The sequence below is a fragment of the Populus euphratica genome, unplaced genomic scaffold (genome assembly GCF_000495115.2).
Source record: "Populus euphratica unplaced genomic scaffold, PopEup_1.0 scaffold227.1, whole genome shotgun sequence".
In the NCBI taxonomy this organism is placed as follows: Eukaryota; Viridiplantae; Streptophyta; class Magnoliopsida; order Malpighiales; family Salicaceae; genus Populus; species Populus euphratica.
The window spans coordinates 308,561-322,224 of record NW_011500104.1 but is presented as its reverse complement, the minus strand read 5'-3'; the positions used below and the strand labels follow the sequence as shown (position 1 = coordinate 322,224).

Here is a 13,664-nt window from a genome sequence, read left to right as displayed (position 1 = left end):
GGAAGTGAGTTGAATAATGTCATGTACGATACAAAAATATATTACTGAGCATTGCATTTGATGCTCCAAAATCCTAAATTTTCTTCACGCACAGACACTGTCCCAGAAATATATTACTGGACAATGACTCATTAATTGATCACAGAATCCAATCCCAACACTCCACGTCGCCCCCCCAAAAAACATGGAACTTTATATATTCTCAACTCTTTAAAAGAGGGTGGCACCCCATCCATCAAAGACCGGGTAATAAAGGGCCATTTCGCCTTTTTTCTACTGAAAATATATAGTAGCCCCACGTGTGAGCGGACCCGGCGCAGAGGAGTCATGCTAAATTCTTGACGTCCAAGCCGAGCCGTTGACCAGCAAGATCACACCTTAACTCCGCAAATCCAATCCTGGAATTTTCAAGATCATACTCCATCCAGACATTTTGCTGTTGGTGGTGACCAATCAAGAACGATGAGATTCCCAACTCGTCAGAGTTTCCGAAAGTAAAGCACCACACTGAATCCTTCCCTCTAACTTCACCCGGGACCCGATACAACAGTCTTTGACCCGACACACTCATCTCGGCTCCCCGAAACATTAACTTGACAACCGGTAGATTTGGCAAGGTGGCCCTAGTTGAGTCAATCAAATAACAGAGATCCATTGCTCCTTGAAACACGAAGTGCGGTTCGTTTAAAACTCTTAGAACCCCTGCAGTTTGTAATAGAAATTCTTTTCTCAAGGCACCATAAACCGGACCCAGTAAAAACGTAAACTGGGTACCCGAGTCGACCATGGTTTGCCCTGCTCCGGTATGGTCCGGTACAAACACCGATTTGGGCAAAGTCAAAACCTTGTTATTTACCTTTATTCCCTCAAGCTGAACAGAGTAAGCGACCCGATCAAAGTAGGGTAAAGGGGTCGACATTTGAACCAAAGGAGTGTAATCCAAGGGTTTAAGCCACGAGTATCTGGCCTCCCCGAGAAGCAAAAAACCGGTCGAGTCAAGACCCGATATGCAATACGAGAATTTTCTCAATCCCATCTGGTTCACAAATGATAATGACCCACGGTTCATGCCCATTAACCCGGTTGTCTTTGCATCTTCCTCTGTATTGGAGCTAGAGCCCGAGTCCATGCACCCGAAAACAGTAGCGGGCGGCGTCAACGATCCGAACCGGAAAGTTTCAAATGCGAGGTGGCCTTCAACGGAAGAGGCATCAGCGTAGGAGATGATGAAGTGGCAGAGCTTGGACGGGTCACAAGTAACGGGCAGGGTAAGGTCACTGGTTCGTGTCTTGCAGGTTTGTGAAGAACAAGGTATTTTAGTGTATGTTTTGGAGGCAAGAGGATTAAAAATGAATGTAAAGTTTGGTTCTTTTTTGCAACGGAGCCACGAAAGCTCACTGCCTGTGTCAAGAACCATTGTAATGTTTTGTGGGGGCGTGCCAATGGTGAGAGAGGCAGTGAGGGTAACATTGTGATGAAATAAGAGCTTGCCTGTGGTTTTTGAAGAACTATTGGAGAAGAGTCGTCTTGTTGAGATATGATGGTTGTTTTGGGTTCTTAGAGGTACTATTATTGGTGATTGATTTGAAGAGAAACATTGTTTGGATCGCAAGAAAATGAAGGAAATAAATAGCTGGACAAGAAGCCGAAGCAAAACCATGATGTTTTGTTTAATGAATTCTGTTTATCTTTGCTTGGGGCTTCAACCGCTTTCAATGGCTTATAATTTTAAACTTGAAAGATCAATGAACGAATTGATGAAGGCGAGGGAGGGAGTTGCGGTTATCCTTGTGGAGTTTCCTTTATTTGTGTTGCTTAAATACTATGCTTGGAAAAATGCATTAATTGTAAGAGAATACGTGTCGTTAGTTTTGGAGACTGGGATTTTCGTCGTGTGGACAATCACAAAACAAAAGGCCTTTTCTCGGGGACGATGTGAATGACAAATTCGAGTCCATCACAGTTGTTCATGGATACTGTCACAGGGTTCATTTATGGTCGAAAATTTCCAGCTTTTATGCTGCAGACTAGCTTCTTCTCGAATTCAGTCCTTTTTTTTTAATCTACTCGTTTGTATCTAATAATCCAGTATTTTTTTTTTTAAATATTTCTTCACACTCTCTCTTGTCACGAGAGAAACAAAATACAACTAGAGACATATTATTACATGTACCAATCTTAATTTTTATTAATCTCAACAATAACAAAAAATACATAAATTTGTATGTGCTAGATACAAAACTTACATAGTATATACAAAACTAACATATGATATATCCATGCTAACATTTCCCATACACAGTTAAGATTTTGCAACATATAAAAAGTTACAAAACATAAAACCATCATGTTTATATTTTATAAATTTAGGAGATGATTTTGTCTCATCATCTTATAATCTTACATAAATTTGTATATGCTAGATACAAAAGTTACATAGTATATAGTATTTTAAAAAGCAATCTCAATTATATTTTTATGTTCAGCACTCATGCCTCCATGATCTAAACATGGATTGTAACTCATGTAACAATCCAATGTACTGTTGTATATCTGTCATTTTATATTATCGAATCTTTTGTGTTTGTTGCATGTTTTGGATTGTTTATCATCCAAATCCAAACTCGCATTAATTCACTGTTCACATAAAGATTTCACCATTACAGCTGAATTTAACACTATTTCACGGGCTATCACTGTTTATTATGTTTTTCTAGCAATATTTTTTGTCTGGATTTTGATTCCGTTACATGCACCATTCTCGGTAGGATAAGGGTAATTTTTCAAAATGAAATTGACAAAGTTCATCTGCTAAGTTTATCCACGGCACACATGAGAATAGTTTATAAGATAATGATAGTTATTGAATCAACCATGTTGAAGTGGGGATTAATACATGTTTGGTCGGGAGATGACATATAGATCTTAGGTTAGGTGCTTAATTAATTGTTTTTAATGAAATCATAATTTAAAATTCGAATGTTACTTTTCTCCTTCCATTGTTGTCGTTAACTCGAAATTTCTTTGTGGTTTTGTTAATTTGGCACGAAAAGCAACGGTTATATGTGATAGGCAATGCATTGCGGCTTGCATTTTGGCGAATTCCACTCCCCTTTCTTTGCATTCTGATAGGTAGCAATTGCTTCATGTTGCCCCAAGTCAATTTAGATACTAAAAAATTAGTTAATCAAGGCTTGAATTTCTTGACGACGAAACAAGAACTGTCTTGCTTTAAAGTGATTGCTACATTGAAACTATATAAAAGAGTTCGGTAATTAAATCATCTCCATGAGACCCTGTACGCTAAAACAATGTCCTCTGCCTTTAAAAGATTATTTTATTGAAGTTTCCATGAAAACTTCTGGACCTTTTCTCTTGGCCGATGTCAATTGCTAGGATTTTCTACTTCATCACATATGCATGGTGTTCTGTGTGCGATTGTCACAAAACTTTTGTAGCACTATGCTGTCCTATAATTTTACTACATTGTCAATAAAACGACAACATGATATTATTACAGGCTCGACGTGAATTTTTTTCTTCTCCTTTGAGAACTGTGAGCACTTATAATTTTTGTGTTATGAGAAATCTGTTGTTTTTTAGTTCAGAGACTGTATCTCCGACTGCTTCCATGGTGCATGGAGACAGTTTTACGATGGCCAACGAGCCCTTTCAAAAAGGGTATCTCTGGAAGGTGCAGTGGGGGACAAAAAGTGGATTGTGTTATCAAAACCAGGAAGAGCCCAAGAACCGGTAGCCATCAAAGCCCTTCTGTTGGACATGAGAAGCTCTTATTTAATATTGTCTCTTGAACAATAATAGACAAGCGAAATTGATTTATGTGTAAAATATTCGTGATTGTAAACCAGAATTAAACAAAGGTTTGAAATTTGAAACTTTCGGCAAAGATTCATAATTGAGACTTTGGTCTATGAGCAGGAAATAGCTTGCCAGCTCTTCCAATCAATAAATTGTAACAGGGAGAAATTTTTTAACTTTAGGTTTGTCTCGATTGCTGATTGACGGAAACAAGTCAATTATAACATATTGACAAGAGTTTTGATTTCTTATTGTAATCTCACATCTCAAGAATGTTGTGATGTAACTAAAAAAATATTGTTTTTTTTTATTATTATTGTATTTAACAATCATTCCATATTGCATATTATGAAGTTAAAATATTGAATTAATTATATGCTGAGGTAAAATAAAGCAAGGATCAAAATTCTAAAATACAAGGGACACGCGGGATGAAACTCAAATTACTCCATTGATTCATCTGCATAAGATCTCTAGCCCATAAAAGAAATATATTTTCAAATGTCCACTAGATAAAATGAATTGTCATTACTTTTAAAAAATATAATGTAATTAACAATTACAGTTATAATGAATTATAATATTAATTACAACCTTTAGATACAATAAAATATTCATGTAATAAATCATGATGAAAAGTAATCATGGTCAAATCTTATTGCAAAAGAAACTTCAAGAAATAAATTATTTTTTTTAAGATAACTTAAAGATATATAAAAAAAACACTTTCAAATAAACACTAATTAATTTATTAAAAACTTATTCATTATTAAAAAATCATTTCAATTTAAAACTTGAATTATTAAATGAGATTTGAATATATAATTTATATTATTTTTAATATATCTCTTCAATTGAAATATGCAAGTATATGATTTATATTATTTTTAAAATATCACCTCAAATAAAATTCCTTTAAGATTAAAACTTGCATCAATATATAACTTATATTATTTTTTAACATTTTTTTCAAATAAAATTTTTTAAATTTAAAATTTATATGTACTCATTTTTTTTTATGTTTTTAATTAATTTTAACTATAAAAAAAACTGAAAATGTTGAAATTTAAATTCATCCTAATTAAATAACTAAATTTTAATATTATATTAAAAAATTACAATTTAATAACTTAAACTATATATTAAAAAAACAAAAATATAAAATATAATTTATCTTATAATCCATTGGCGGCCACCAAAATTCTTTGTGCTTCTGCTTCATCGAGCATTAGCTTTCTATCGTGAGACAAGCCAAGTCACAACTGTGCTAAAGAATCACGAATCTAGCAGCTAGCTAGCTCGTGATGACACCTCAAGTAACCAGACGAACCTCTCGCTATCAATCGCAAATCGAATAGTTATTGCATCGTTGGCTTTTACACAATTGAGCAACACATTTTCTAGAATAAAGACAGAATACTTTGACGGTAAAGCGCCCATATTTACACTTCTCTGGAAAATTGCGGGGGTTACAATGTTCATCTTATGTCCACTAGTGAGTTGAAAATATGCGTATCCTTCCAATCCATTGTTTGGTCACCGACTCACTTTCCAAAACATTTTCAATTACTGTTCGATAGCTGGATTGATATGGAGACCGGCAAGACACTCAATGCCAAGAGAACAGCTCCGGTTCATCTCATCTTGAACTATTGAGTTGAAAACATTAAACAACAACTTCGATGTTTTTCCTTATCATTTAGCTGAGTAGATTTACGAACTAAGAATCTCCTTGACGCGATACTCGGTGTAGAACTCTAATCTCATGCTAGAACACGGAGTGAAGTTTTATGAAATTCCAATTTTGGAGTGGATAGCCGATCATTAATAGAGATTAAAAACAAAACTTGAACTTTGCTACAATTGGCTTTCGGGTTGCAAGTTACATCTTTTAGACAATTAGACCTCCGAGGTATTTGCGTTTCAGTTCGGTATATGCTGGTCGATAGTCTAATATCCTTCTTTTATTGCCTCTAAACATGAAGATACCTAACAAAACTGGGACTACTTGTCTCGCTGAAGTTTATTTACACAAACTGTTCTTAAACAAATTAATGGCTAATGGAGAAGTCAAATCGAAGGAAACAAAAGAATTTGGTGCGCTTTCATCATCAAAAGTCATGACCTAGGAAGAAGGTCAGTTGTTGATGAATGCAAAGTGTGTTGTGAACTTTATTCTTGGGAAACCTAACGCGTTTTTAAATCTAGAAACAAGACCCCACTTCATTAGATTTGTGGATGCTGATTCCAGTAAGGTTTGATTGTTTCTGGGGGAGGCATGCTTATTTCTCCATAGTACAGTAATACATACGAATGCCATGCATGATTGCTCTAATCTTACAAAGACCAATACAGATCTTTCCCAGCTACTTGATACTATGCTGATTGTTGACCTTCGTGAGGCATATATATGGCGGTCCATCTTTCATTTCAGTTTCTGTATTTCAATTCTTGTTCTTGGAACATATACAAAAATCTTGTCACGACGGTAGTGAAAGTTCACTTTTTTATTGCTGGAAGTCTTCTTGTCCCTTTTCATGCTCGATATTTAAAAGGAAAATAAAATTGAAACTAAAATAACACTGCGACTTTTTGTATATCTATGCAAGTAATTGTATATAATAATTTTTTGCTTGCAATATGCTAGCTGTCATATGGCTTGCCTGATCTAAAAACGTTACACATTCCTCTCAGTTTTTTTTTTTTTTGATGAGCCACCAGTTCAGCTTGATTTGATTCCTCTTGACGGATTAGCGTCTCAGGATCGCGCGTAGAACATGCATTGGAGTGATAATGGGCTCGTATAAGCAGAGGTGGAGCTGCAAGGACATGGGAGCCTCCACCTTGAATTACAATCCTTATACTTGTATAGAGTATTCACTTATACCCTGAACTAACCCTTCTAAGAAATTTTTTGATTTTTTTTTTTATCATTTTCGAGCTTGAAAGAGTAATTTAAAGATTTTTTACAAAACTTGTTATTAAGGTCCGTTTGTTTTGCATATAATATTTTATAGATTTTCCCGTGTTTGTTTTTAAAAAATAATTTCATATGTTTATTTTTCATAAAATATTTAACACAAAAATTGGTCAATAAAAAAAATATTATTGTTATTTTTCAAACTTAGTTCTGCTGAAAAATGCTTTTAGATACTAAAGTTTTGTAAAATATTATACAAATAATAATCTACTTACAATATCATTTAACTATGACAACCACTATTGTCATTTCACCACCATCATTTTTTTTTCATCACCATTAATGAAAAATATTTTAAAGGTAAAATATTTTACAAGAAAGGGAACCAAACAAACTTAAGTAAATCTTCTAAACATGATTTAATATAAAAAACTTGCAACGTGTTCAATTATATATCTAAGTTCAATCAAGAAACTTAAATATTATCCAATTTAATTTTAAAGGATAAAATCATTGAAAAAACTATTAATAAAAAAAATTGTAAAAGAAAAGAAATGAGGCTAAAATATGACAGGAAAAAACCCAACAAGGATAAAATCAAAAAACAAATTGTAAACAAAAAAAAATACAATTAAATGAATTAAGACCAAACTAGAAAGATTAAAAAATCACAAGGGTCAAATTGAAAATAATTTGTAACATGATAGATTATTTATAGATTAAAAAATTAAAAGAATGAAATAGGAAAAAAAATTGAGGGCTAACCTAATTGGATTAAATAAAAAAATAAAAACAAAATAAAAGTAAAAAAAATAAATAAGACGACATCAATTTTAAAAAGGCGGGAAAATAAGGCAAATATCTCTAAACCCGGTCTAATCTCTAAAAGCCACATCTTGTAAAAAATTTTACCATAATTCAATCAAAAAGTATAATTCTCAACCAATTTAATTTTGAATAACGAGATCGGTAGAAAAGTATTAATAAAAAAATTATAAAAAAAAACAAAAAAATAAGGATCAAATTTGATAGAAAAAACCCATAAAGAATGCAATTTAATGAAAAAAATAAAAAATAACCCAACATAAGATAAATATCACTTAAAAGAATAAAGACCAAATTTTAAAGATTAAAAAATTCATATATGATGAAATTGAAAACATCTATAAAAACTAAGTAAATTCGAACAAACATTCTAAATGTAGTTAAATCTTAAAAAGTTCGCAATCTATGAAACCCTAGATTTCGTACCCGTCAAGAACTTTATTATAAGACAATTTAAAATTTAAAATTTTAAAAATTTATCAAATCTAAAAAAAATAACAATTAAAGTCTTAAGCAAATCTGATAGGGTTAATAAATTAAACATGTGACTTAGAATATAAAATTAAGATAACCTTATAAATATGAAAGTAAAAAAAATATCAGCAGAAAAGATATTAAAAAATAATTTAAAACAATATAAGAGTTGACTCAGACTAATCATTCAAATTTATTACTAGGATCATGAGATTAGGGTGATCTCATTAAAGGTAAATAAAAAAACAAAAAAGTAAGATTCTTAATCAAATAAACATTGATGTATGAAATTGAGGAAAAAAAATCAATGAAAAAATATCAATTAAAATAATTAAAATTAAATTTGATATAAAAATTAAATGAAATTAATTATTTTAGAAAAAATCAAATGAAATTAAATGTTTAGGGATAAAATTGTAACAAATAAATTCTTTAAAAAATAATTAAAAAAATAACAATTAAAATAATTAAGATCAAAATTAAATGAAAATAAATGCATTGGGGTGAAATTGAAAAAAAAATTAATCAATTATAAAAAGTATTCAATACAAAACAAATAAAAATTAAAAGAATAAGAATTAAATTTAAAAATAAATAATATAAATATAAATATAAATAATCAATATAAATAAAATAATTACAAAGAAGAGAAGAGGTACAAAATAAAATAAATAAATAAATAGTAATCTATGTTATGGACACAATAACATCGCAGGGGAAATAGTTTTTCAGACTATGTTTTCTCACTTTTAAATGTAGCAACCTAAAATAACTTAGAGTACCCCTCAACACGCACGCAGATACACATATGTATTGTTTTAACTATTAATTTTAAAAATAATTTTTTAAAAAATAATATGACTTTAATATATTTCTATATATAAAAAAAACCTTAAAAAATATTCACATCCATTAAATTTATATTAACGGCAAAGCCTCGAACCTGTAAATCACCTTTTGCATAAAAAAAACAACGAAGAGACGGGACCAGCTCATCTTAGGAATTAAAATTAAAGGCATTTCCCCCGAGAGAGGAAGCCATTTAATATTTGTTTAAATTGCTTGAAATATCTGTTCAAGCTGGATAGAAATCTTTTTATTAAAAAATAATATAAAATTATTCTTGGATCAATATAAAAATAATATAAAATCCTTGTTAAAATTATTGTGCTGAGTTGTTTTTTTTGGCATGTATCATTGCAATATAACCTCCCAGATAACACATCTTCTTTAGTTTATAGCTCAGAGCAGCCGACCATGGCCATAAATCTCAATGCAGTCGACCTCAATCCTACACTACATGATTCTCACCATTATACTTCTTTGAAGCAGCTTACCCATAAAAACTACTTATTTTAAAATGCTCAAGCTCGTTTTTGGTTGGACAGGGTCTATATTGTGGGTTCGATGATGAGAGCAGCATGTGTCCACCTGAATTTCTCCAACATGCCAGCCCATTAACACTAGGTGGATCTTGAGTGTTTGGAAACACAATACAAAATCATATTATTTTTTAAAATTTCTATTATTTTACTTAAAATAAATTTTTTCATGTTTTTATATTTTTTGATGTGATAAGATCAAAAATAATTTTTAAAAATTAAAAAAACTTCATTTTAATATATTTATAAATAAAAATTACCTTAAATTATTGCCATTACTATAATATGAAAAACACTCTATATGTTAGTTGAAAGCATCTTTGCCCCATCATGTCTTTGGTTTGAGCTCAATATCATGTGTTGGGCAACAGGCCCAAAATCAATCTGCCGGCTAGACGGCAAGTAGACTGTTGTGTGTGCGTGTGTGTGTAAAACACATCTCCACGTTGATTTGAACAGGGAGGCTGATGTGGTGCTCGGGGGTTGTAATGAACGGTCCAAATTCAGACTGTACAGAATCATAATCCTAGAGCCAGGCAATCTTAGAAATCAATCGCGTGGGAGTAGAAAATTTCAATATTGAATTACATTTTCGATATGGCGAGAAATGCTTAAATATATTTGCATCGCCTAGAAAATATTCTGGCACAGCTTTTACTTTCCATGATCATTGATCCCAATTGAACGCAAACTGGGGATCCTAAAATCTTATTCCACATGCCTCGCACTAGTTTTGGGCTCGCTGCAAATCAGAAGCATGCGTAAGAAGTAGGCAACTGAGAATTCTGATATATTGCAAACTCTCGAGCTGCAAAATTGATGTGGAATAATTTTCTTTATTCGTACTCTTGTCATCATTCCTTTCCGAAGTAAGGTCCTCGCAGAATTTTGGCACTTCCAGGGCATGATTTTAAGCTCAAATTACCGTGTTTTAGTCACCGTTTTGTCCCCAAAAGCCATCATACACTCCGTATGCAACTTGGCCTGCCAGCTTAGGAGGCCCTGAATTTTGTTGGAATCACAACTGTAAAGCGTCCCAATATATAGATATGCATGGACCAAATCTCACTTCAGAATTTTCTGTATTAATGACAGTAACAATATGATTCCTGATTGCTACCCTCCATAATTCATCACATTTTAATTCTTTTTTATTGAAATTCTTGCAGAGCAAGAGAGCCAAGAACTCGAATAGGCTCAACTTTGACAGCACATGTTAATTTGTAAAATAAAAATAAAAATTGTTTCGCTATGTCCATTCTATATATTATTAACCCACTTGTCAATATGCGTGACAAGGATTTGTTGAAGAATTCAATTAACTTTTGTGTCCCAGATTTTATTAAGATATTTTTAAAATAATTTTTTTGAAAAATATGTTAAAATAAGATTTTTAATTTTTGTATTTTAGCTTATTAAAACTATAAAAAACACTAAAAAAATTATTAATTCTATCATAAAAAACTATTAATTTAATATTTTTTAATTCAAAAACACTTTTCAAAAATAACTAAAAACATTTACAAACACACTCCCAAACTTAAAATGTGCTTTATTTGTAGCAATGTCATATTTTTCAAAAAAAATTAAATTTATTTTGTGTATTTTTAAATTACAAATGTTAAAAATAAATTTTAAAAAATATATGTTATTTTAATATTAAAAAAACAATTTATAAAATAATTACTACCATAATATCACACAATATCAAATATTAAATTAATTTTTTAAAAAAATTTAAAGTGTTAATGTATTAATGTTAAAAATATATATATATATATTAAAAAATAAATTTTATAAGCAAGTTGCCACACGTAACTCTCTTCACGTTCAGACAAGACCCAGTCTAGGGTTACTCCTATGTTCCAGAAAGTGAGAGAAACAGGCCTGCAACCAGAACTCCAAGAAGATTCAACAAAAGTGCTGTGCGCGCAAGTTAAAACATAGAGAAGCAAAACGCCCAAACCAAAGCTCTTGCTACATGCTTCAAACTTGAGGTGCTAGAATTTATAGATTTGTTGGAAAAAGAATTACAGGTGGAAAAAAACTGCTGGTCTGCTGCTAACTTACAAATACCAAATAATGGAACATTAAAGAAGAAAAAACAAAAAATTGCAAGGCCTGTAGTTCACAGCATGAAAACTAGTTAAAGGCACTTTCGTATAATTAGGCCTGTACCTTCTTGGCTCCCAAAATGTTCCTCTTCCAATGCCAAGCTCCAGCATCTTCAGGTACCTACCTTGCTCCCACTGCTTCTTCCAGATTCTTTCATTGAGACAGTATCGTTACACAATTCATAAAACCTCTCTACTTTTTTATATTATGAACTGAAACTCACAATTGGGTGTCATTCTCAAATCTCCGTATATACAATTCAGTAACAAGCACCTTCGAAGCAAAAAACAGAACATCCATTTGATCATCTCTCATTAATGCATTCTCACCGTCTCCTTCCAGTATTAATCTCAGCGCCCCAACCCCTTCTCCTCATCGAAGAGGAACTGCTAAAAACAGGAGAAGGCCTATTCCTCCCGGTGACTCTGGAGTTTGAACTCGAACCCTGTCCCACGCCAAAACAAGCAAACCAATGCCTCAAAACTCTCCCAAAACTAAACCCTCTATTACCACCGCCTCTACCACCATTAACCCCACCACCATTCTCCCTCCTTCCACCCCCTCCAGACCCCCATGATATCCTCCTCGGCAATCCACCATTGTTAAACGCACCATCCATCTCTGTATAAACCACAGGCAACTCTCTTTCTCCCCTCCTCGCCCCTGTAAACCTCCCCACCGCATACCCTCCTCCAGGTAACCTCCATATCGTCAGCCCAACTGCCTCCTCCTCGTTATTTCCCTGTCCATTCCCAGCTTCAGGTAACGGACTCCCAACCCCATCCTCATCGTCATCATCACCAGAAGGCAATTCATGTCGACAAACCGGACAAGAATTACGAATAGATAACCAAGGAAGTATGCAATCAGTATGATAGATATGTTTACAAGGCATCTCTCGTGCTTCGGATTCTAATTCAAAAGCCTCCTTACAAACAGCACAATGCGATTCGGTAAAAATATGAGATTCGTTAATAATTACCGTAGGCATCGATTCAATCGCCGACTTTGACGCCGGTGGATGCTGATTCTCATAGCGGCCAAACCCTCCATTTATTTCAATCTGTGTTAGCTGATCTAACAATCTCTCAAACCCTGATCCCAATAAAAATTCCGACATGCTCGGCGGCAACGGCCTCAACCCTGACCCGCCACCGTCATCATAATAAAGCTCGAACCCTCCACCACCGCGGCCACCGTCATCTCCCACTACGTCCTCAGCCGCCCCTCCAGGCCCACCACGAAGCACGATCACTGGATTGATCGGGGACCGGTCTCCGCTCCCGGCGGCTCCACCGCGACGGTTCCGGCGATGAGGGTTTGAGCGGTTGCCGATCATGAACATCGTTCCGGCAGCGGGAGAAAGTCTGCGGTGCCTTTCACGTGATGCTTCTGTTTGAATCATGTGCGGAGGGTTGTCGATTTCTTCAATGAACCCGGATTCACATTCTGGGCAAGTTACCGAGTCTTGTCTCCAAACCTGAACGAAACGGTGGCATCTATAGCACCAATACGACGGCGTAGTTGGAGATGACATCAAATTAAAGAAAACCAAAATTTATTTTGGGTTAGATCTGTAGAAAGATTGGAGCTTTTTGGTGTTTGGTGAGAGAGAAAATGAAAGGGGAAATTTGGGGTTTTTATTCTTAAGGGAAAAAATGGAAGGGGATGGGATTAAAAGAGTGGAGAGGGGTAATTTAACGGCTTCAACACGTAAACGGTGTTCGGGCCGTAAGAAAGCGAAACGTGTTTTGTGATGATTGGTGACAGATAAGCGGACGTTATGGTGGGATTTCCATGTTTTTTATTGTTATTATTGTTGAATAAAAGGAAGGTAGATTTTTACAAAAAGATTCTTTTTAGAATTTTCAGGGTGATTGGTGAATTTTGGAAGGGTTTCGATGTGTTTTGGGTTCGGGGAATGTTTTGATGCTTTTATGGTGCGGTGTCGTTTCTAGGTTTTTTTAAAAATATCTTTTTAGCATCAAGATATTTTTTAAAAAAATATTTTTAATACTGTTACATAAAATTATAAAAAAACAAACAATATCAATCTAATATTTTTTAAATCAAATATATTTTAAAAATGCATGTGCTATTCTTCCTATTCATTTAGAGTTTAAAGTCAA

At 33.4% G+C, this 13,664-nt stretch overlaps 2 protein-coding genes across 2 annotated transcripts; both read right to left on the bottom strand.

Moving 5' to 3' along the window:
• Positions 1-14: 14 nt before the first annotated feature.
• On the bottom strand, positions 15-1,957 carry LOC105109594 (aspartic proteinase PCS1-like). Its single transcript, XM_011004344.1, has one exon. It carries the CDS (start codon positions 1,658-1,660, stop codon positions 326-328), a length of 1,335 nt encoding a protein of 444 aa, XP_011002646.1. The 5' UTR covers positions 1,661-1,957; the 3' UTR covers positions 15-325.
• Positions 1,958-11,374: 9,417 nt separating this feature from the next.
• LOC105109593 (E3 ubiquitin-protein ligase RING1-like) lies at positions 11,375-13,335 on the bottom strand. The gene has a single exon (XM_011004342.1). The coding sequence runs from the start codon at positions 13,070-13,072 to the stop codon at positions 11,861-11,863; it is 1,212 nt and encodes a 403-aa protein (XP_011002644.1). The 5' UTR covers positions 13,073-13,335; the 3' UTR covers positions 11,375-11,860.
• Between the last annotated feature and the right edge of the window lie 329 nt (positions 13,336-13,664).

Excerpts from the sequence above, each read along its gene's own strand:
- LOC105109594 (XM_011004344.1), bottom strand. The coding sequence starts at position 1,660 with ATGGTTTTGCTTCGGCTTCTTGTCCAGCTATTTATTTCCTTCATTTTC.
- LOC105109593 (XM_011004342.1), bottom strand. The coding sequence starts at position 13,072 with ATGTCATCTCCAACTACGCCGTCGTATTGGTGCTATAGATGCCACCGT.